Source organism: Sceloporus undulatus, chromosome 5 (genome assembly GCF_019175285.1).
Source record: "Sceloporus undulatus isolate JIND9_A2432 ecotype Alabama chromosome 5, SceUnd_v1.1, whole genome shotgun sequence".
Taxonomy (NCBI): domain Eukaryota; kingdom Metazoa; phylum Chordata; class Lepidosauria; order Squamata; family Phrynosomatidae; genus Sceloporus; species Sceloporus undulatus.
Genome location: NC_056526.1, coordinates 133,587,056 through 133,612,362, shown reverse-complemented (window position 1 = coordinate 133,612,362; position 25,307 = coordinate 133,587,056). Strand labels below are relative to the sequence as shown.

General features: G+C 38.4%; 1 protein-coding gene across 3 annotated transcripts; it reads right to left on the bottom strand.

The window, feature by feature from the left end:
* Positions 1-590: 590 nt before the first annotated feature.
* ASB5 (ankyrin repeat and SOCS box containing 5) lies at positions 591-23,725 on the bottom strand. Of its 3 annotated transcripts, XM_042468931.1 has the most exons (8): positions 23,535-23,725; positions 21,303-21,596; positions 6,667-6,746; positions 4,907-5,014; positions 3,554-3,704; positions 3,184-3,318; positions 2,262-2,453; positions 591-1,222 (listed from the first exon to the last, which is right to left on the bottom strand). In XM_042468931.1, exons 2-8 carry the CDS (start codon positions 21,496-21,498, stop codon positions 1,095-1,097), a joined length of 990 nt encoding a protein of 329 aa, XP_042324865.1. In that variant the 5' UTR covers positions 21,499-21,596; positions 23,535-23,725; the 3' UTR covers positions 591-1,094. The 3 variants fall into 3 exon arrangements, with proteins under 3 accessions (XP_042324865.1, XP_042324866.1, XP_042324867.1); XM_042468932.1 differs by lacking the exons at positions 21,303-21,596; positions 23,535-23,725 and adding an exon at positions 12,371-12,700; XM_042468933.1 differs by lacking the exons at positions 21,303-21,596; positions 23,535-23,725 and adding an exon at positions 9,073-9,197.
* Between the last annotated feature and the right edge of the window lie 1,582 nt (positions 23,726-25,307).

Sequence of the window (25,307 nt, the reverse complement as noted above, 5' to 3'; positions counted from 1 at the left end):
CATCAGGTTGCTTTTCTTTATAAACAAGGTACTTGAGTGATGCCTGAGATGTGCTGGTCCAGAATGACTTATGTTGAACGAGTTATGACTTATGAAGATACACCAAACTTGGTGTATCTTGTGTCTAAATAAGAATGCATAGGATTGGACTGTTAGCGCTACATCAGATTGCCTCGGGGCACCTCTGTTACAATGAGTAGCTGACTAAGCATGGGAGAAGAGAAATTCACAGCCTCTGCTTTATTACCTGCTTAAGCAGACAAGATAAAAAGAAAAATGACACACTTATTTATATTGCCTTTAAGTTTTTATATGTATATATTAGAGACATCACATTTCTAGTTGCATACAAAACAGACATCCTGAACCAGAATATAACAATAACAAACAATAATTAAAATGTCAGAGAACAAAATATTTTGTACAGACCCAAGCTTTCAACACGTTCTCTCTCACCCATGGTACAGTGTTACTAGCACAACACTGAGAATTTCAATGCTAGATATGTAATTAACACTATTCAGCTCCAGTCATGAGTCCACTAAAAATCTGTTGCTCTTGATAACTACAGGGCTTTTGATTTTTTCCCCTGCTATAGCGAACAAGGAAGGGAACAGATTTTGAGTGGTGCAACAGCATTTAAATGAATAAAATCTTCACTATACCAAGATGTTCTTGTTCAGAAAGAGCAAGCAAGATTTTTCCCCAGTTCTACTAATTTCTACAGGGAGTGGATGAGGGAGAAGTATTGCAAACATTAGCAAATAGTACTTTTTTCACAGTATGGCCCTGCTAGGAAAATGTTATTCTGCCTTCAGTAACAAAAATAGCTGGAGAAGAGACCACAACTGCACAGTGAAGCGTGTAACATGCTTCCAGGGTATGAATGATTTCTGTTAATTATATTAGCACCTTGATGCTGGGTTGCTTGAGGATCCTAAATACTGTTAGATCAGGATTTCAGTTGTTAGATATATGTTAGTATATAAATGTTAGTTTAGATACACATTCCCCTTTCTCATCCTAACAATTTCTCATGTGAAACATAAAGTTAAATACTTCCTCTTCAAGTAACAGAAAAGCTAGTCACCAAATTATCTATATTGTAAGAAGTCTTTCAATATGGTGGGCAACTGGAGTTGTGATACAAGATGCAATCTGGCTCTTCCTATGTAGTTTCGGATACGTAGCCGGCACAGTTGGCAAAGAGAACACGGAGCAGCTGCAAGTGGATATAAAGTGGAAATTCAATATTGTCAGGAATTTGCAAAGTATCTTTTATAAAGTTACAGTTGTCTGTGGTACACTCAAATGGATATTTTGCTAATAGTTTTTTTTTAAATTTAAATAAAGACCAAAATATCTAAAGGCAAAAGAGCCTGTCTGATCTTGTAAGCTAAGCAAGGTCAGCCCTAGTTAGTACATGGATGGGAGAACAACAACAAATACCAGGTGTTGTAGGTTATATTTCAGACGAAGGAACTGGCAAAACCACCTCTGAGTATTCTTTGCCTGAGAAAACCATATGAAATTCATGAGGTCACTGTTAGTTGGCAGGTGACTGGATGGCACATGTACATACACAAACATTTCAGCTGAACATACACATATTCCTATTTAATGTGCCTTCCATTTTTCCCAAGACTGCCTTCCCCCCGATTTTATAACCATTTTCTGTGAACTGAGTTAAGTAATCACCTATGAAATCCATCTGTGAAAGTTCAGCAAGAACACTATTGGAAATGGGTAATAATGGAGGACAGATGACACAGAGAAAGGGAGAACTTTATCAGACTGGCAAAAAAGACGGGAGTATAGAGGTAAGCTCCTGTCAATATCGTGTAATAATGCGAAGAATATCACACAATGTTGTGATTATTGTGCGATTATCCTGTGAAGAAAAAGCCATTCTAGCACTGCTTTTTATTCACAGGATCTTCCTGTGAATAAAAAGTGGCACTAGAATGCCTCTTTATTTATGGGATAATTGTACAATAATAGCAATATCGCACAACATCATGTGATAATCTTTGCGTTATTGCTCAATATTGATGGGAGCATACCGCCGTGCTCCCGTCTTTTCTGCCAGTCTGATAGATTCCATAAACACATTGGTTTGCCCTACAAATGGAAATGCTAGAGTGGTCATTCATCAGAAAGCTTAGAGGAGGCTATGAAATTCATGGGATCGCTGTAAGTCAACAGGTGACTTGAAGGCACATACATACATATACAATTATACACACAGACATAATTTTTACCTTCATGCAGAAGCAGCACTCTTTCTGCCAAGCTGCTGGGAGGAGCTACATCTAGTGGTCGTTCAAACTCTGTATTTTTGGCATTTATATTGGCCCCGAAGTCAAGAAGCATGTTTATTATTTCTGCATTGGACTGCTTTGCAGCAGCATGTAATGGAGTTTCCAAAAATTTTCCTTTATGTACATTTGCACCTATAGATTGTAATAAAAAAAAGGTGGGGGAGAGAATGCCTCTTAAATTGTCACAGCCTACTTAAAAGACTGTATCTCCCTATATGAGTCAGGCTGAGTTTTAAGATCTTTAGGGGATGACTTTTTCTCAATCTCACATTTGTTGAAGACACACAAGAGAGCCTTTTTAGTGGCTGCTCTCAGGCTGTGGAAATCTCTTCCTTGGGAAGCCAATTGGCCCCATCTTTGCCTGTTTTCTTCCAGCAGGCAACGATCTTTTTATTTAGGCAGGCTTTTGATTCTTAAATCGTGCAGCAGAAGGATGTTTGAAAGTAGTGAGCTGTTTACCGTTGATCTTTTAAATTATGCTTTAAATCTGTCTCAATCTGTTTTTAATCATGTGATTTTCAATGCAATTTCATGTTTTTTTTTAACTTTTGCAATTTTTTTAGCTGAATTTTGTTTTAAATTATTGTAAGCCACTGTGGCCTTATGCTAGGAAAACAGCAGATATAAATAAAATTTAAAATGTAAAAAACCCACTTCAGTTATGGGCCAGATGCATTAAAAGAAAGATAAGAAAACTGGGAGATTTTAGGGAATAAACAACACTAATGGTAAAACATCTTGGATACTGGGCTGAGCAAATAAAGTGATCAGCAACATAGTGTCAAGGTTATTACAGTGAAAGGCTAATTCCGTTTAAAAAGTTAGCAAAGTAACTGAATAGGAAACATTTAACTGTACATACCTGAATGGAGAAGCTTGCGGACACATTGTTTCTGCTGTGAAATACAGGCCACGTATAGTGGGGTTCCAAGGTGAGGGATATCTTGGTCAACGTCTATGCCCCAAGAGATCAGCAATTCCAGACAATCACTATGGCCTAGCCAAAATAAAATGTGATGAATTTTCCAAACTGGACATGACATTTATTTAAACCATTTATCCCACATTTTGCCAAAAAAAGGCTTCCAAAGCAATTTACAATCTTTGTAGTATGACAGTCTGTTCCCTCAGATTTACAATCTAAATTTAAGATATGACACACAAGGAATAAGGCATGGGAAAAGGAGACATTTTCAATGCTTGATACAATTCTTGGTCCATTCTGTTCATACCTCTGCCAGCTGCTTCATGAGTTGGAGAAGGAAGACATGTCTCCCACTGAGCTTTGGCCCCATATGCCAACAGAAGCTCTACACAAGAAGCACTTCCTCTTGAGCATGCATTGAACAGGGGTGTCATTCCATCAATTGTTGTAGCATTCACCTATGAGTAGGAACAAAATACTTTACATATCAAATACATGGAAAGTGTTTAAGATCTTACCCTGTTCTTATCTCTCTTTTAAAAGCCCCTGTTACTCAGAAAAAGATCTCACCCTGTTCTTATCTCTCTTTTAAAAGCCTCTGTTACTCAGAAAATGCAGTGCAAAAATGGAAGGTCTGCCAAAATGGCTTGCAGGAAAGAGCAACCAGCACCACTGTATTAATAAATCCACGTACGTATGTGCCAAGAAAAATCATGGGCAAAATCTTAGGGATAAACACCCCCTGATATTGTGCAGAAGATGGAAACAGATAGAATGAAGTAGGGCAGGAACTTGTGTATCATCTTGATTCAAGTAACACAGGCGCTTAACACACTGAATGTGGAAACTATACAGATTGTGCACTAATCTAAACTCTAGTTAAACCTCCTTATATCAACTTTTAATTCTGGATTTATCATTGCTTTATTATTCTTCATGTTTAGGATTTGACATATTGTACAACTGGAAAAATTTGCCTTAAAAGATGGTTTATACATTTTTCTTAAGTAAATTACTCTAATTCAGAGTTTGGAAATCTTAGCATTAGTGCTAATTTGTTAAAATTAAGTTGTTAAAGAACTCAAGAAGCAATAAAATCAATCTGTGAATTATTCTGTTATATCATTACATTAAATTTCCTAGAAATTATGAATAAGAAATTATAGTTTAAAAAAAGACATATTAATACTTACTCAAAAATAATGCTGTTGGCATTGAAACAATGAAAGAACCGTTGAACATTTTTGCAAATTTGGGTAATATATTAATTTTCAATGAATTATTTCCAAGTTCTCCCCTAATTATTGTTGTAAAGTGTCATTTGAGCCAGTGGTTTGGGTGTCAGATTAAAACTCCAGAAGATTAGGGTTTGAATCCTCACTTAGCCACAGATACCTCTAGATGATCTTGGGCAAGTCATGCTCCCCTAGCATTAAAGAAGGGCAATGGTGAACCTCTTTTGAATAATTTTTGCCAATAAAACCCAATGACAGGGTCACCATAAGTCAGAATTTACCTGAAGACACATAAGAGCAACAGCAGTCTTCTAACTGTATAAATTAGTGGTAACATGTTACACCAGGGATCCCAAATATCTACTGACTCCTTAGTGTTTTCCAGACACAATTCAACTTGTGGTATGAGATAAAATAATACTTACATTTGCTCCTGCTTCAAGAAGGAGTCTAGCACATCCCACATGATCTCCTAGGCATGCTTCATGCAATGGAGTCACTTGATCAATGGTTAGAGCATCTACATTATATCCCTAAATGCAATAGAAGAAATAAATAGATAGTCGTTAAAGCTATTCAGCCTCTTAGTTAGAAATCTGCTTTGCCTAACAATTACAGAAACACACATTTTTATGTAATATGTATGTAACAAGCATGTTTAATTGTCATTTGAAATCAACGCTACTGAATAAAACCTTGTAAACCTAGAATAGCCCATCATCAGTGAGTGTTAGATTTTACAGCCCCGTTTGAAACTACTGTGTTTCTGTTTTTAGCATCGTTGTTTGACACCAAGAGAAGGTGTAGAGAATCAACAAAGTCTCAGGACACAGAAAAAGTTTATTTTATTCTTGCAATTAGTCCAACACATTTCAGCCCTGTAATAATTAATGACCTTCTTCTGAGGCTTCTTCAGACCTTGAAGAAGGCAAATAAATATTACAAGGCTGAAATGCATTGGCTAATTGGAAGAATAAAAGTAATCTTTTTCAACACCCTGAGACTTTGTTCTATTGGATGTTACCAGTCCTCTTTGCTTTTTTACACCAGGAGATCTATACTCATAATGGTAGCTCTGGATCCATGTCAGCATCTACAATGAGTCCCTCTGGGTTATATTCTTGCCTTTAAAAGAATAAAGGAGTTGTCCATGGTGCTGAACCCTATTTCCCAGATAAGTCCAACCTTTTGGATTGTTCTTTTAAAGTGTAGAGTAAAGCCTAGAGTAGAACTACCATATCATTGATATAGAGGCCACTGGCTGCCACCATCTTCTTTAAGTAAACAGTTTCCAGGAATGCAAAATGGAGGTCTTTTTCCACATGTCATACTTTTGGCTATATTTGGAACTATGAAAACACATGCTAAAATGTTCTCAAAGTGAGAGATAAACTTTGGAAAGAGCAGCATTTAAGCTCCAGGAATCTCAGTATAGACAGAGAGAACATGATATGAATTAGTGGGAAATGTTAACCAGCTGGGAACTTTCTCATGATGGGATTCCTTTGGAGTCCTGGCAGGATGCTTTCCGTTTTGTAAAACATTCTCCTTTTATGCCACTTAGAACATTGATTTCTACAGTGGAGAATTTATCAGTGGAATATTACAGAACAACTTGGTGATTCTGTGAACTATAGTATACTTTGTTTCTTTAATGTATTAATTTTTTCAGATGTTTTCCAATAATATTTATATTTTTGTCTACTTTAACAATAAAAACATGGTCCAGATTCTCAGCTACCCAAACTGTAATAAATGGAGTAAACATTTATGAAATGCAGTTTTAGACCTATGACAAGCCCCATAATTTAAGTCTCCCCCAAACCAAAACTGAACAAAGGTCTTTCTAAATGTTTCTAGCATATTTGGGTTTTTGTTTGTTTGCTATGAAAGGATGCCATATAAATTGTTTGTTAATCTTTATTAAAAATGTGTTGATCTTTATAAGCATTAATATTTTGGTGTGGCCAAAAATATGTTCAGATAATACATTTGCTTTTCTAAATACCTGCAAAACATTCTAGGAAACGTTTTTAAAAGAGTTAGTGCTGTATGCAGTTATTATCCCAAAGATGTCTGAAGAAATGATGAATAAAAATGATGCCAGAATGTCATTTTCATGTTAACACTGGATACAAGTGAAGGATGGGATGGGACGACCATGCTTAAAGTAGTTGTTTTTTACCTGTGCAATTAAAGTTTTTAGAGAAAGGAGGCGTCCTTGACTTGCTGCTTCATGCAACGGTGAACGATCTGCCCAAGAACCTGTAGAACAGTGCAACCATATAGTTTAAACAACATGAACATTTTCCCATTAATATAAAATAATTGATGAAAAAGTACATATAAAAATAATAAAGTTTTTTTTTAAATCTACATTGTTCTTATTAAGTATACATTTCATCCCCTGGTGTCCACTAAATTCTTAATACAGAAAAATATGGCAATGTCTGGAGTTTCCAGGCAATTTTTTATGGTGGGGTGGGCAATCCCTCAAGCTGTTTTTGTGGCCCATTCTTCCCTTGAGAGCTGCATCTGCATTACAGAATTAATTTAGGTTAATTCGGGGATTTGTAGATATTTAGCCATCTCTATCAGAGTGTTCTAATGCCATAACAAACTACAAATCCCAGGAGTCCATGGGATGGAGCCATGAATGTTAAAACAGTGTCAAACTACATTAATTCTCCAGTATGGCAGCAGCACAAGACTCCTTTCTACTGGCTAGAAAGAAGTGAATTACCTCTCCTGGAAGCCTTCAGGAACAACCTTTCACCTTTTAAATAAGGTGAGTTAACTTCATTTAAATAAGAAGTTAACCTAAAACATGTTGCCAGATAAAACCAAAGGGCTATCTAGTCTAGCATTCTCTTTTCACAGGGACTAGACAAGATCCCTGTGGGAACTTCAGAGGCAAGACAGGTGTGCAAAAAGCATTCAGGACAACACAGACTCAGATTCAGAGGACTGAGAACTCTAGTGACTGTCCATTGATTGGACTAATAAGGATTCCTCTGGAGCAATTGAGTTAGAGATTTCTCCCAAAACCAGTTTTAACATTTGCTGGGGGGCAGGGAGCTTTAAAAATCTGAAGCAATGTTTTTAAAAGTCAGTTGTGAATTAAGAAAAATGTTTTACTTGCAACTAATTCTTGTGTACCAGAAACAGCTTCGAAGATTAGTGGCTGTTGTTTTACAACCACCTTGATGCATCCTCACTGCAGAGAATTCAACACTCTTTCCTGCCAATTTGTTTTGCTGCCAACCACAATGGGAAAGGACACCAAGCATATAAAGTAACTTATTAACATTTTTGAGGTTCTCTGAACTGATACCAAAATTACAGATTCACTGCAATTGAGATTCTCATCAATGCTGTCATTTTACTTCCTGACAATCATGCTAATCTTCATCTATGTTACATAAGATATGTATTCATGTGATACCTATTCATGTCTTCACTTTTGCAACTTCAAAAGATACCTGCAAATATTACTGCAGTGGCATGGCATATGCTTCTCTCCTGGTGCCAAAACAATCCAAAGCTTGCACTAAGCCCCTGTCTACATTAATGTATATACTGCTCTTAAATGATATATATGAAATTTCACTTGGCCTTTGGTCCTTAAAATTAGGATTCTCTGGCTGTTTTTTTTAAAAAAAAACAATTCCTTATGTTTTTAGAACTACTTATAAAGAAGTGTTTTTGTATTTACTCTTTTAAATGTTTTTATTCATTGGGGGCCTTGGTGGGCTTAAAGACAATAAGCAAATGCCTAAAATAAAATAAAATACTTGCATACACAATGATTGAGTTGGATGGAAAGTCAGTGATCATTTAGTCCAAGGGTAGGCAACTGTTGTTAGACTACAACTCCTCCAGGTGCTGTTAGCCTGCAATTCCTGCCAGCCTTACCAGTGGTGGCAGATGTTGGCAGCTGCAGAGCAACATCTGGTCATTCACAGTTTCCCAATGCCTGATCTAGTCCAAACATCTGCAGAAAGCAGACTCTACAGTGCAGCATCCCTGACAAAATATGTGTACCAGCTGGGAAACTGGGGTTGTAATTTCTCAGGGACAAGTAACTAGCAATAACCAGGGACTGTTTTCATGTATGATGGTGGAACTCAGCAGTTTGTCATTACAGGTACTGAATGATTGTTAATTGTTGGCAGAGTTGTGGTAGTAGTACTATACTCCTGGCATATTAATTTTTACAAAATTCTTGCACTTTTGCAAGGGGGTTATTGTGTTCTTCCCGAGGCGTATGGAAGCTTTGCCAGTAATTGTAATGGAAATAAAACTAGATTCCCAACCATCCTGGATCTATTAAATAACACCTTAAAATAGTCTGAAAAAAGAATATCCTCTATTAAAAATATCAATCTATTCCTCCCTTGTAGTTCTTTTCTCTCCGACTGAATCAGAAAGCGCAACTGACTATATTTAGACACTGCATTCATTCCAGGCCATCTGGTAGATAGCATACTAGGAACAGAGCCTGCAGCTCTGTCAATACGGCACAGAAAAGCTTAAAACACTACAATAAGCAGGCAAGAACAAGGAATAATTTAAAAATCACATACAGTACCTAAATCTCCATCTCCCCATGGGGTTTCCAGCCAATCGCAGTTATAAATCCTGCTCATTTTATTTTTTTAAAAAACCAAACCTGTCCCCTTTAACTGATGCCTGTGAATAGACTTCAGCCATTTTTAGAAAGAGCTCTGTACTCATTATAATATGAACTATCACCTCCACGTTTTCTGCAGTAAACAGAAGCCTTGACTTTAGGTGCTCAGCAGGAATACTAGAAGCAATAATGCATAGTTTAAGAAATAATTAGAATTTTTAAATAAACAATAAACAGCCATTTGGACTGAGCTCTGGATTAAAGTCAGTCATTTGCTGTGAATTTGTTGGATGATTTGGGGGGAGATTCTTAACTTCAGTTTCTCATTTGTACAAAAGGATGAGTAACCTGCGTCCAAATTTTTTTAGGGAGAGAGCAAATGTAATGAACACCAGAGATCCTTTTTACAGGTCTAAAGTGTAATAAAAATTATTATAAGGTCAGACCATGAAAGCATAGGATGACTCTTTCTGAAAATAAGAAAATGCAATTAAGACATGGGACAGACGGTCCCAAAGCGCTGCCAATCCTTGGGTTAGGGACCTTGCAGCAACTGCATGGTCCCTAACCCCAGCACAGCATTGTACGGTGGCGGACTAATGGCAGTGTCGCCATTGGCACACTCGTGACGTCTGCCCAACGACAGAAAAAGAACCTGTTTTTTCCAGGTTCTTTTTACTCCAGAGGGACGCAGTGCGGTTTGGTGGTGGCTATGGCATTCCTCTGGAGGAAAATAGGCTGCCGGCAGGCCACCCTTGTGTGGTGGCCTGTCCCAGGCCTAAGATAAAGAGCAGTACTGATTTGCCAAACATGGTAAAAAAAAAAATCAATTGTTCATCTCAGGTTGATTCTGCAGAAATAATCCAGTTTGATCCCATTTTAACTGCCACGACTCAATGCTATGGAATTCTGGGAACTGTAGTTGATTGTGGCACCAGAGGTATCTCATAGAGAAGGTTAAATGTTTCACCAAACAATAGTTCTCAGAATTCCATAACACTGAGTCATGGCAGTGTTTCAATCCCCATTCAGCCATGTAAACCTACTGGGTGATCTTGGGCAAGTTACACTCTCTCAGCCTCAGAGGCAATGACAAACACGCTCTGAACAAATCTTGCTGAAAAAACCCTGTGATAGTTTTGCCTTAAGGATTCCATGAGTTGAAAATACCATGAGAGCTCACATTATCTATAAACAACAAAACTCACATAGTTTTGTGAACTATGAACTTTCCCACAGTCAGTCCATGAACTCATACAAAAGCAATTCTATTAAAATCAATAGCTAAACAAGTTTTCATCTATACCTAATCTAACTTCCTTCAAAGATCCACAGGGCACTTTGTAACAAAATGGAATGGTTATAATATACTCAATAGCCAAAGACATACACAACAATCCCTGTTTAAATTGATTTAATGAACTCTCTGAATTATTCCTCCTCATTTCACCAGAAGTATAAGTCTAATCTATTCTGTGAAGTACTGCAAGATTATGATTAAAACTTAGTGGGTATAATCAGTGGCATCACTAAGGTTGGCTTCACCCAGTGCAATAATTTATAGTGTCACCCCCACTCATCGACCAACTCCCACATTACACTATACAGAATCCTTACCTTTAAATTACAATATCATAAGCACAGAGGAAATGTATTTACATGTACATAATGTCATGTGGTTGAAGTGAAAATTTGGTAAAATGTAATGTTTTAAAGAAAATTTTAAAAGAACGAGGCCTCTCCTTTTCCCACCCCTTTTTTTCCACTGAGCTCCAGGGTTTTAAAGGGATGTTGGTGAACACCACAACTCATTTCTGCCAAAAGGCAGACATTTGGGGAGCAGTTGTGTCACCTCTTAGGATGTCACTCAGTGCAGCCCACACCTCCTGCACCCCTCCAGTGATGCCCCGAATATAATATAGCCCAAGTATGGGCCATATTTAGCCCATGTGTTCAGGGTGCCCATAGACCACATGTGAAACCCTCTGGCCCCTTCACACACACCCCAAAATACCTGTGCATCTGGAACCCTGGATGCAATTTACCTTTTGAAGTCTAATCCACTGTGATCTGCTTCATGCCTGAAATGGCTTTTCTTTTACAGTTAGCTTCCATATCCATGGACTCAACCATACATGGCTTGATAATATTACCAAATCCTGCCCCCCCCCCCCAGAAAAAGCAAGTCTTGATTTTGCCATTTTATATAAGAGACACTATTTTACATTTTATTGTATATAATGGGACCTGAACATCCATGGATTTCGGTATCCACACTATTCCTGGAACCATACAAAAAGAATTTAAGTTTTGGGGTATATCTACACTGTAGAAATATAGTTTACCACCATTTTAACTACCAGGGTTTTGTCCTACAGAATCCTTGAAATTTGTAATTTTGTGAGGCACCAGCAAACTTAAAGTAGTGTCAAACTAGATTATTTCTACAGTGTAGGTGCACCCTTTCTCTCTTTCTTTGAACATTTATTACTGCATTACATGAAAATGGTTGGATAAATTTTCACCAAATTTGAAGCATCTGTTTGAAATCTAGATATGGAGCCTTTACACATGCCATTGTTGTTGCTGTTGTTTTTAAAGGAGAATCTCAGCCCTAGAATTCCATTACATGGAAAGCACAGGAACAAGTCTAAGAAATGGATTCTATATACAGTAGTTGGATAATTTTTATGACCCTGAAATAATTGGATGACCAGATGGAGGAGCCCTGTTAACAGGTTTTGGGTAACATATAAATGACAGTAGCACTGGATTGTTAATTGTATATGTTGGAACCAAGCATAATTTGTCTGATTCACAGTATTTCTGAAGCAGAAAAACAGATTCTATATTCATCTTTCTTTCCGAAGTGTTTACATCATTTAAAGGTTCCCCTGGCTTGTTTACATCCACTTGTATATTTGCATAAAAGGTTGCTCCACCCCTTCTACTCTGTAAACAATCCTTGGTCCTTAGTAACGTTGGCATTTGCTTTGCTTTATATATAACATGGCTTCAACATTTGCAAAAGCAGAACTGATTTGAGGATGGTTTTATATTAAGGCAGAACTAGAAACATGTGCATGCACACACACACTTCCCATGTAACACAATGCTGTAGACGGATATTATTTACACTTAAAGCTTCAATTTTTTTAAAAAAACAGTATACATCATTTTCAATGGGTGCTGTAAAACTTGTTACATTAGCAAATTCCGGTGCCCTGTCAGTCAGTTAAATGGTTGCTTTACTAACCTTGGCTGGTGAGAATACCCCAGCTAGCTTTTCGTTTCGGAGGACATTCCCCTATGAATTCTAGGCTTCTCTTGGAGAGATTCTGTTTAGTGCAGTTTCTCACAGCAGCAGTATTTGTGGACATAATTTTAACAGATTTTCCCCCTCCTGCCAAGATCTGTGTATTAGTAATGCAGATGCTCTTCCTTGAGGAAGATCCACAAAATACTTTCTATTCTCCTTGACATTTCCTCACAAAGGGTATGGTTGTACTTGCTGTAGGACAGCTTCCTGCAGAATAGCTATTGCAGTACATTGAAGCCCATTCAGCAACATTTAGTAGCAGGACTGTCAGCTAGAGCGAGAGAAGGAAAGGATTGCATTGGCTTGTTCTATTTATAAAACAAGAAAGAATCAGCTTAGCTGCAACCTGGGTCTGTTTACATCAAGTAAAATGGAAGACAGGGTTTGGTTTTTGCTTAAAGTTATTCAAGACAGATAGAATTGCCTCATGTTAGTTCTCTAATAATAAAAAAGGGAATAATGGGAAGCTAACACTAAGGGATTTGGTGAAGACAAACATAATAATAATTTGGTAGCATTTTGCAAATTAAAAGCTATAGAAAATCATGGCTGTATTAATTAATATTTGCAATGGACACGGGATTTAAGAGGGAAGCTAATGTTTGCAATATGCAATGTATTTAAGATACTAATGCTGAAATGCTGATATGGTGATATGGTATTAAAAGAGTGCTGCAATTTTTTAATTACAAAATTCAAACAATCAATGTTTGCTGGAAATATAGCTGCTGAACCAGTCATAAGGAACAATGATTTTTTCAGAAGAGCCAATGAACTAATTAGGCATATGCTGACTCAAAAGGGAGCATAAACAGTCAATTTCAGTAAACCAGAGTAACTATCCTTTAGCCATGGCACAAAATAACCGTGCTCTAACGCTGGAAGCAAATCTGCATGAACAAGCAAACAGAAGAGACTAATCCAGGATAAAGTTACAGCACAAATTAACTGGAGCGCCGATCTTGTTACAGCAGTGAAATGCCTAATAAAAGAGGTACTTATCTTGTGGTTTTGTTTAACTAAATTAAGCTTCTGCAGGTACCAACACATTTATACAGGTTTCCATTTAGGAAAGGAAGCTTAAACATTTATGTTTGTAAATAGAGGTCAGTGTGCACAGAGAGTTATATGATCTATTAAGATGGGGTGCTAAATTTTTATGTCTGTTAGGCAAATCACCTATCTTAAACCTTTACATCTGTGTCCTTGTTAGCCTCTCTTCTCTAGCCACTAATGGGGCCTTTGACTGGACATGGCAGGTTGAATGTCTTGCAATTTCCATTCATGGTGGGATCTTCCCCCAGAAACTTGACTGGGGGATGATAGCTGGGGGATGTGCTCAGGTCTCTGTTAGCAAGTGGGTGAGGGAAAGTGGAAGGAGGGATGGGGTAGCTGTGATCTATAGCCAATCATAACCTAACCAGATTACTATTAGGGAGCTGAGCCCTGGTGGCACAGTGGTTAAATTACTCTACTGCAGCCATTCACTCACAAACTACAAAGTTGTGAGTTTAATACCAGCCAGGGGCTCAGGGTTGACTTAGCCTTGCATCTTCCCATAGGTTGCAAAAATGAGTACTCAGCTTGTTGGGGGCAATTAGCTTACAAGTTGTAAACCGCTTAGGGAGTGGTTAAGTGCACTGATGAGCGATATAGAAACGTCCTTGCTATTGCTATTGCTGAGCCACATCAAGTGTGTATACCTGAGTCTGAAACCAGGGATAGACTGGAAATTCTGTTAGCGTACCATCTATCATCTCGCTGCCTATCAGACTCCCTGGCCAAGCTCACGGAACTGGTCTTGGAGTTGTTGCTGAAGTTTCCCAGACTTTTGCTTCTGGGCTACTTCAACATACCATTATAGGACAGGTTGTTAGGTACAGCTTGGGAGTTTGACAAACATGGGCCTTCCCCAGTTAGCCTCTTCAGAATCTACATGTTCAGCCGATAACACTCTTGATGTGGTTTTCAGTTTGGAATATATGGATCTGTGGGTGGAGGTCTCCAGTACCTCTGAGTTATGGACCAATCATTTTCTGGTCAGGTTGTATCAGCTACAATTTGTTCTTGGAGGATGGAGGAACGATTAAAATAGTCTGCTCTAGAAGGCTAATGGATTCCTAGAGATTCCAGGAGGCCACAGAGAGTTTCATGGCTGGTATTACAATGATCCTGTTAAAGCCCTGGTCAAGAAGTGGAATCAAAATCTAACCAAGGCTGTTGACATGGTTGCTGCCAAACTTCCTTTCCGATCCATTATTAACCAGGCTCTTTGGTATACAGAGACTCTCAGGGAGCTGAAACAGGAAGGACAACAACTAGAGCATAGATAGAAGAAAATTTGACTTTTATGTGTCAAGACATGATACAGGAAACATTGTTCTTCCTATGGGGTGGCAATATGTGCAGCGAAGAAAGTTTTACACATATTATGTCTGTGAATTCACATCTAGCTGATGGTTTTAACCTGCTTTGTTTAAATGGTTTTATGTGTTTTAATCTATGTTGTACCCCACCTCGAGCCTTCAGGAGAGACTGGTAAGACTAACATCAACAACAACAACAAGAACATCAACAACAAAAACAATTCCTGCTAGGAACTGCTCTGCACATAACTCAGATATACTTGTACTGTTGAAGGGGCACTTGCAGATATAAATGCATGTTTGTATGTACATGCACAAGAACATGTGTATGTTTATACACCTAATAACATGCACTTCAGTGCTTTAGACTGGTATGGGAACCACGTGGAAACTGCTGACCTCAGATTCTCAGTAACCATAGATAAGATAGCCAATAGTGAAGAATTCTAAGAACCACAGTCCAACTGTGGTTGGCTGCATGACTCTCACCCCTGCCTTAAATGGACACAGTATTTCCCCCCATGTTTTCTGCCAATGTGTGCATCTTCACCTACAATCCCTAAAAATGGGACTCTGACCATATCAGGCTTCATCTCTAGTGCCCTCCTATCTACAAGACTGTTGGCTTTCAAGTGGTGACAGTCCTTGACACCACCATTGGCTTACATGCATTTTCTTTGGAAGTCAATCCAAAGAAAAGACTGGGTGAGTCAGAGCAAGGGAAAGAGTCAAGAGCTATGCATGAATACTTTACACCTTATACAATCCTTTGAATGTCTATGACCAGCATCAGAACTGAATATTTCCATATCCCATAATGCTTTGGCCCTCTCCCATAACTAGATAGGTATGCTTAAATACCTAATACTTGAATACTGTACTCCAGGGGTAGGCAATCTTTTTGAGCCGGGGGCCAGGTTGCTGTCCCTCAGACAACTGGGGCGGGGGGGGCTGAAGCCAAAAAATAAATAATTAAACAATTTTTTTAAAAAATTAAATATATAAATAAACTAGGACAAATGTAGGACAACATTTTCAAATGGAAGACACTTTTTAAAAAAAATGGAGGACACACAAAAAAATTTTCTGATTTAAAAAAAAATGTTAATATAAATGCATGTTTCTGAGGCTTCTATAGACAATTGCCCCCCAAAGGCCCTGGTGGCAATGGGAGGCAGGACCGGGCAGGGGCCGGTCCCAAGGTCTTGCTGGACCACATCCGGCCTGCGGGCTGCAGGTTGCCTACCCCTGCTGTACTCCATCAATACATTTGAAGAAGAAATTTGAAGTCCACACATGTTCATGCTAAAATACTTCAGTTAGTTTAAAAGGTGCTAGTAGACTTCTTCTACACCATGGGAAGGGAACTGTGGAAGGCTAGGGGGCTGTATTAGTCTCCTAGGAGATCTGGGAGGGCAACAATTGCCCCTAAATGTCTCTAGTGGGTATGGGCACATTTTTACTATATTTTGGGTTTCAAAAAAGTCCTCTCTTGGGCTTAAATTAGGTTGAAGAGGCTCAAAATGTGCAGGAAATGCACTTCATGCCAACTAGTAGACATTTTGGAGCAATGAGGGGCAAAAAATGTTTTTGAAAAATGTCATTAAAATAGGGGTATTTTTTTTTATCCCAGGAGGCCCAAGGTGCCTCCAAACATGGTGCAAATGCCCTCTATACCTGCTACAATCATTTGGAGGAATTCTGATGAAAATAATGCAGACTTTTAAAAAACACACTCGCGCATATATATATATATATATATATATATATATGTAATTTTTAAAATCTAGAGAGTCCTGTGGGCCACAAAATGACCTGGGAGCCACATGCAGCCCACAGGGCACACCTTGCCCACTCCTGGTCTATATGCACCCCCTTCATTTTTATACTGAAACAGACCAGCAAACAAATGTAGTTTAAAAGCAGGAAAAGCCACTCCGAAAATGCAAAATGGTAGCCTGGTATCATTTCTATGAATACAACTGACTCATTATATAGTACAAGAAACAGTGCAACAGATTTCTGCACAGATGGAAAGCCTTCAGGTCAGGGATCAAATTCAAGCTTCCAGGCTTTCTTGTGGTCATGAAGTCTCTCCCTTCAGAAGCCTCCTCCCTCACACTCAGAAAAGGGAGGAAAGGTGGGAGTGTAACTCCTGACTAAGCTCCAGTTTTGTGGGACAGTTGTTTGAGATCCTAATTCAGTTAATTTTGCACATTCTGCACCTTTCCTGAGTGGGAAAGCAAAGGTGAAATGAAAGTAGCTGCAAAGTGAGTCATTGCCTTAAGGGCTTCTCAATCCCAGCTCAGGACTTTACTCTCACCTTACCTTCTGCACTTGGGGCCTGAACAGACAAGCCAAAATAAAGCTGCTTCAGATCACTTTGGAGGTATGATGTTTAAATGACAAACACATCTTAAGAGGCCAGAAGCTGTGCCAAAACTGCGCTCCAATCCATAGGATCGGAGTGTGGCTTTGGCATGGCCTCTGGCCTCTTAGGATGCATGCATAATTTAAACAGCATACCTAGTCCAAAGTGACCTGAAGCTGCTTTATTTTGGCCTGTCTGTATAGGCTCTTGGAAAAGATAAAAGAAAGGAAAAGCCAGCTTCTGAATGGGCCAATGCCTCAAAGAGCCTTCCTTGAGGAACTGGCTTGTTTGGGAATTGACTTAAAATCACAGAATCTAAGCTTGAAGGGGGCACAGAAGTCTAGTCTGCATCCCTCCCGATGCATGGAGTTCACAGCTAAGGCAGGCCTGACAAATGGACATCCAACTTCTGTTTAAAAACCTCCAACAAAGAAGACTCTGCCATCTTCTGAGATGACATATTCCACTCCCTGAAAGGCAAAGAGTGGCAAGGGCGTGTGTGTATATATGTATGGAATACTTATGTGTATGAATGGGATCTAGGAAAGCACATCAAGGCCACATGCTAGTACTGAGAGTGGTCATGTGCTCCGCAATGCGCTTGTCCAGAAGTAATTTTCCCCTTAGGTCAAAAACAGCTTCCTCACTCATTAATCATCCAACAATATATATAAAAAAAAAAAACCAAAATGAAAACCAAGCTCACAGCTCTCATTGCTCAATGGTTTACAACATAGCTTAAGGGGATTTTTTTTTTGGGGGGGGGGGGGGAATGCTTCATTTTGGTGGCATGCCACATTTCTTTCATGACCACTTAGAAGTCTATTGTACCTAGAAAGCTAGGCTCTGTTTATATGGTCTTTATTAATAGAACTATGATCTATCTGGAATGTGACCCGGGAAAACATCTTGTGCTATTTTCCTTCTCCCAACAACTGTTGTTGAGTGACATTATCAGTTGCCATTGTTAAACAGAGTGGTAGGAAAACATTACTTATCAGTCATAACTGTATGAATGCAGTAAATCTCTTCAAATAACACATCTAGAAATATGAGTTACTAAATAATTTCCAGCAGATCATGAGCTATTAATGCTAAAAGAGAAAGGTGACAAAGTACAATCCTATGCATTTCAGAGCCAATTCCTATTGAATTAAATGGATTTTACTCTTTGGCCACTCAATGAATAGGAATGTAGATGACTGCACTGTAAAAACAGCTGTTATTTCATTTTGGGAATAGACAGGCACTAGCCTGAAAGATACTTTACAGCTAATCTAAGTTAGGCTAACTGGAGAATATTCACATAAAAATGCATCCCAGTCATGTTCCACATCTTAATATAGAGACTATTACTGTTGTAAAAGATCATCAGTTGTGCTATAAAAGCTTTATTTCCTCTCTATGCAAATAACATATGTTCTAATGTGAGCAGCATTGGCACATTCATATAAAATATTTTCATTTAACTTTCAAGCAATGTAATCCATAATAATAAAAGTGTGTGTGTGTCAAAAGCTTAAAGTTCTTGGAAGCCAAACCTTAAAATCTGAGACAATAAGGTCCCAGGGATGGGGGAGGCACTGAGGATTGTTTGACTTAAAATGGATCAATTTTAGTATACCTGTGTGTCTGAAACTTGCAGTGCTATCTTCAGTCAATAGGCGGCAAATTTCCCTAACTAAAGCATAGGGCATTTTTTTCTCCCATTAGGTTTGTAAAATCTTGCCTGATGAAGAAGCTCATGGAGCTTCGAAAGCTTGCAACAAGTATATCGTGCATTTTGGTTGGCCAGTAAGGGTATCACTGATTGATTTTTGTTTGTATTCATTAAATGGCCAAAACAGCTATCCCTGCATGTTTAATGCATAGGGCTGTAGTTAATCCAGCCTGAAGCCAACTGTGAGTAGTTCAAAGAACAGAATTACAGAGCTGCCTCTTTCCTCCTAGTGACTAAAGCTTCTTCATGGGACTGTGGATTGCACGCCTGGGGGTCCCATTTACTGCAGCTTCATTCAGATGGAGCAGGTGTCTCACTCTGATATTAAATATTTTGGTGAATCAAACTATTATTTATTTATTTGTTTGTTTGTTTGTTTGTTTCATTTGTATGCCACCTTTCCTCCAGAAAGGACCCAAGGCGGCTCAAGCACAAGAATACATTATGGAAAGCTCCCTACCTCATAAATAAGTTCCTTGTTGTTAAAATGCATTCCAAACAATTCATATAATGTGGGATATGCAGAACAGAATATGCTGGCATAAATGCCTCTACTATTATACATGTATCTGTTCATACTTACCCATGTGTCCAAAGAAGACAAAAGTGATCAACATTTTAGTTCATTCATTCTTCTCCAGTACTTTGAGATTTTAACATTCATAATTTTAAAGTTTCAATCCAGAGCAGCTCCTACTGTGACTTTTAGAGTTGGCAAGCTTTTTCCAGAAAGGGTCCAATGTTTTTATCCTAAGCTAGAAATTTACCAAAAGAAGCTTGCCTTATATGGAAATAAAGTATTAGAACAAGTATATGACTTTGTTCTGATTAAGATATCATCTGGATGTGCTGACATAATTGCTGATGATTCAGGTTAGTGTTATCATATGATATATATGTGATAGAAATGTTTTTTTTAAAAAAATAAAATGTTCCCTTTCTTTTATCCAAACACTGATTCCATTTGAGAAAAATATAAAGTTTAATGACAGTTTATTATCGTTGCTAATATGTATAAATTAAACTAACATCCTACTTTTCTTTTAGATTCAGGTTTGTTCATATTTTTTTTCATTCTTTTAAAAGGTAAGGGGGATTCCCAAGTATCGATGGAGAACAAACCCTAGGAGGTGTTGAATATAACAGATGATATTCTCTCTCCGTGAGGCAGATCCTGACAGTTTCAACTCACTCCTTTTCGGTTAATAGAAGAAGAGAATCAAAATTTAAGCTCATTATTGTAACTGTATTTCCATTAAGATAAAAACTATAGATTTCAGTTGGATTTTACTCAGAAGCAGGAATGTAAATGTAATATCATGCTTATGTAAACCTTTGCTTTTTTCCCATCTCTATAAATGAAAATAAAGTATTTAAAATGTTTCCATTCCCCACCCTGGAGATTTTGTAGATATGACTTTTTGCATTTTAGACATTTTATGAGAATACTGTAAACACACCAAAAACCCCTCTTTTTTATGCAGAAAATGTATTTTATTCAAAGGACATCAGAATCTTGTGCAAAGGCACATAAGAATTTTGTGCAATCCCCTCCTCTGTACAATAGACAGAGTTTTGCAAAGAAAACCAATCTTTTTTGCATTGTTTTTCCCCCTTAAAAATATCAAGAGATCATGTTCTAAACATGAACTTGATATATCACTAAAACATTCTTTCTCACCAAAGACAAGAAAGTATTATATTCTTTACATCCTAATTCAGGAGTCAGTTGTTGGAATAGATTATAGAAGGATCAAAGCAAGCAATGTGTATTTCTTCCTTACAGTTATATTGTGTGTAAAAAAAATTAAAAATACAATTTGTATGTAAAATATCATATTTTCATAAAATGAGTGTTGAGCATTTTCAAACTAGACCAAAAAAAAAAAAAAAAAAGACTGTCCTCCTATCTTCAAAGTTGTTAAGGACTGCTTCTTGTTACTTCTGAACAGGTTTGCATTAGAAGCTAGTCACACTTTTATGGTACAAACGACTTTTGTAAACAAGGGTACCTAAAGGGTATATGTGAAACTGTATTAGAAATTAGCACACGGTTCCATACACTATAGTAATACAGTATGAATGTGTCCAGATAACTAGTACTCTAAATACATTTTAAACAACTTTCTCCTTCTGCGAGGTTTTTTTAAAAAATTCAAGAACAAACATAAATGAGATTTCACAGTTTACTCCTTGCGTATTGACCTTCAATAGAGTATGCTTTACAAGTATTTAGTAGGATAGGGCATGGCAAAGGAAAATGTTATTCAATATATACGTAAAGTAGTAAAACTTGTCTAATAAAATAGCATGGGGAGTATTTAAAGTCACAGACATAATTTGCTTAATAAAAACAGCTCTAGAGTTAATGGCAACAAATTACAATAGTCATAAAAGTAAACAGGAACATACCTTGGGCTTGAGGAATTCCATAAAACTCAGCAGCTATTCTTGCTGCCTCTTTACGGTTCCCTTTGACGATATAGAAATGGCTGAGTATCGCAAGGCTGATTTTCACAAAAAGCTTAAAGCAGAAAAGTGAAAGTATAGTAAAGTAAACATTGGATAGCTGTTGGGCGAACGGACGATTTTCCTCTATGACAGTCATAGCTGCACAAGAGGCTTTGTCAGTGTTTAGGTACGGCTCTGAAATATGTTGATAAGATCATATGGCTCCAGCCAGACACTCCTAGGGAACAGCTGGTCCTGAGGAAAGAAAATATCAGCTGGTCATGATGCTTGCAGCTCAAAATATGAGGATTATTTATACTGTACATAGCACTGAGTTCACTTAAGCTCCTGCTAGCTTGGTGGTATTCAACTGGAGAAGAATACATGCAAGTAGTTTCAAAAGCTTTGGATCAGATTCCTCTACTCTAAAAAAAAAGTTTCTTTATTCACAGCTCATAAATCACTTGTGTGGAATTGTTTCAGTTTTATACCTAGTTAAAATGTATGTCAAATGATATCGGCATCCAGTGTTCTGATTTCACTACATAATTTCACTAACAATGGGCTGCAAAATTGATAGAGAAGGTTGTTGGCGGCCTGCTCAAATGTGATGATGAATGTGAAGAAGCATTTTGGGGAAAAAAACTTGAGATTACTTTTTAAAAAAGGAACTATTGCTGTCAAATCACACTGTTGTACATCCTACCATGTAGGCCTGACAAAATGGTTTTCTGTAGTAAGCTGAACAATCACCAATTGTATGCCGGTTTATACTTCATTCATTCAAGGAAAAGTGTATGCTCAAATTTGATTTATACATTTTCAAATACTGCTGGAAAGTTGAGAGAAAGGGAAAGGAATAATACAGCAGTATGCCCTCTTTCAACGGGGGAGGAGGGCTTCATGTCTCTTTCTCCAGTACCTGCATAGGGGGAACCCACTTCAAATGTTCTGAGGTGAGAGAGGGCTTCAGTGTTTTGGTTTGTTTTAACATAAATATCAAAGGTCCCAATCTATCCCTCATCTGTGTCTTGCTTTAGGACACAAACCAGCAAAGTTTTAGTAAGGGTCACAGTGGCGTCACTAGGGGGTGGGTGCACACTGGGTAGCAACTATCAGAGGGGATGACACCACCTGGGAGGCATTAATGCTGGTGTTGTCCCTGGTGCCCCATGGAGACCTTGTCCTGGTTGGTGGGGCTGGCAGTGAGTCCTGAAGCCCTTCTGTACTGGCCTCCACTCCCTTTGTCCCACTGCCTCCCACTGCAACTGCCCTTGCTTGGAAGGAGGAAGATGAGCAGGATCCACTGTGCCTGTGGATCCCCTGTGTCTCTTTGCCATGGCTGGGCCAGACCTGTATCCCCAATGGTGGCACCTGGTGAGTAGTAGTATTCCTACAAGCCAAGAATGTGTGTGTGTGTGGGGGGGGGGTTGTTTGGGGGGCGGGGGCTTCCCTGAAATCCAGCATGTGCTCTTGTGCATGGGGAAGCTGAGCATTGAGGGAAGGGGGATTGCGTTGCATTGTATGTGTGCGTGTGGGCTCTCCCTCATTTCCATGACTGCCCCGCCACTTTCTGGCCACCAAGGGATGAAGACATCACAAGCCACACTGGGGTGACACCCACCCTAGTGATGCCACTTGAAGGGTCACTAATGATAGTCAGGTCTGAAATTGGCCCATTGATGTAAGATCAGTACAAATAGCAAGGTTAAAAATAGTACTGTGGGCCCTTGATATCAGGTGCGGTTTGGTTCCAGGACCTCCTGTGGATACTAAAATCTAGGGATGCTCAAGTCCCATTATATACAGTGGTGCAGTAAAATGGTGCCCCTTATATAAAATGACAAAATCAAGGTTTGCTTTTTGGATTAAAAAAAAAATCAAGCCGTGGATGGTTGAATCCATGGATAAGGAATCCGTGGCTACAGAGGACTGACTGTACAAAGGCAATACACACTAAAGAGGTAGGTAGCCACGATTTACAATATTTTAGCATTACCATTTTCAAAATTCATTTTTTTAAAAAATAGAAATCCCCATTGCATTTTTAAAGCACTCACAACTCTGGATCAAAAGCTAGGATCCAAAATACAAGAGCCCAGTGAAATTTTAACTCCATTCCACCATCAGACCTGTTTGCTTTTACAGCACTATCCCTGTATCTGAGGGACCAGTAACTGTAGTTTCACTTACCTGCGTCTGGAAAAAAGGTCCATCTAGGCATCTGGAGGTCCTCAAATGTAACATTGACGTTGAACTTCTGCTGGAAATACAGTACAGTGTTTGCTGTTAACCACAGTTTTACTTATCCACAGTAACCATGGGAATGGATCCCCCGTGGATATGGGGTTGTGCCATAAACAGTGACTACTGGTGACTTCCATTTGTACAGTAGGGAATCCAAGCTTTAGACTAAAGATGTCCAAGGTCCTGAAACAATAACAACACTGGAGTCACCATCTAGCACTGCTTTCAACTCCCATCCATTAAATACGCATGAATATTACCCAAGGAGCCACCAAGATTTTTCCAAGAGCTTAAAAATAAACAAACTTCTTGGTTGTTCAAATGCCAAAATACATAGTATGTACAACAGTGTATGTCTGTGTGCCTTCAACTGGCTTCTCTACTTATGGCGATTCCATGAATTTCATAGGGTTTTCTTAGGTTAGGAATACTCAGAGGTGGTGCTGCCATTTCCTTCCTTTGAAATATAGCCCACAGCTATTTGTTAGCCGTTCCTCCATCCAGGTACTGAGCAAGGCTGGCCCTGTTTAGCTTCCAAAATGAGATGGGATCTGGTGCCTTTAGGGTATTTATACAATGTAAAACAGTAGCAATCCTAAATTCACAATTCTGAGACATAAAGAAGGTATTGACACATTAGCTATGGGGTCATAGCAATCACAAGTTGGGACAAAGAACTGAGGTAGAAATGAAGTTTCTTTATATAAAAGCCAGCTGATTTAGATCCTAAATTTCAGTATAATATGATTTAATTAACAGACTTGGCCCACCATATCCACAGATTCCTTATCCACAGATTCAACCATCCATGGCTTGAAAATATTCCAAAAAGCAAAGCTTGATTTTCCATTTTATATTAAGGGCACCATTTTACTACACCATCGTATTTAATGAGACCTGAGCATCTACAGATTTTGGTATCCACAGCTTCTGGTATTTGTATTTCTGGAACCAAGTCCATGTGGAGACCAAGGGCCCACTGTACAAGGTTTGAACAGCACAGAAGTAAATCTGCAACTAGGGTGCCATGTGAAATAAGGGAAGGGGCTCCTGTTCCTTTAAAGGTTGTTCAAAAGAAGGAGTTTGCACGACAACAGCAACCATTAAAGGAGCTGAAGTCTATGAAAGCTCATGCTGATAACTTCTTTTTTATTAATTTTTATTTTCCATATGTTCAATATGAACATATTTGTTTACCATCTTTTATCCTAACAAATACTGTATAATTTTTATCATTCTGTAACATCCTTAATTCTCCACCAAAGTCGTTTTCCTGCTATATTTTTCCAGTCCTTCAATCTTCAATATAATCTTTAAACATCGAATCCTACAGTTTAATGAAATTACGTATAACCTTGCGCATCTTTCCACTTCATAATGTATTTTGCCACCTTACATGATCTGTATCTGTTTCTATATCTCTGACTTTTTGTGCTATCACAAAATAAGTATCAAACTATATGCTGTATACCTGAATGTCAAACTTCTAGCAACTGTCCCATTTCCCCCCCCCTTACATTGTTCTGCTATCTTTCATTAAGGTGACATCCGCATTGCAGAAATAACCCAGTTTGAGACCACTTTAACTGTCATGGCTTCATGCTGTGTAATCCTGGGAACGGCAGCTTGTTGTGGCACCAGAGCTCTCTGACAGAGAAGGTTAAATGCCTCATAAAACTACCCTTCCCAGGATTCCACAGCATGGAGCCATGGCAGTTA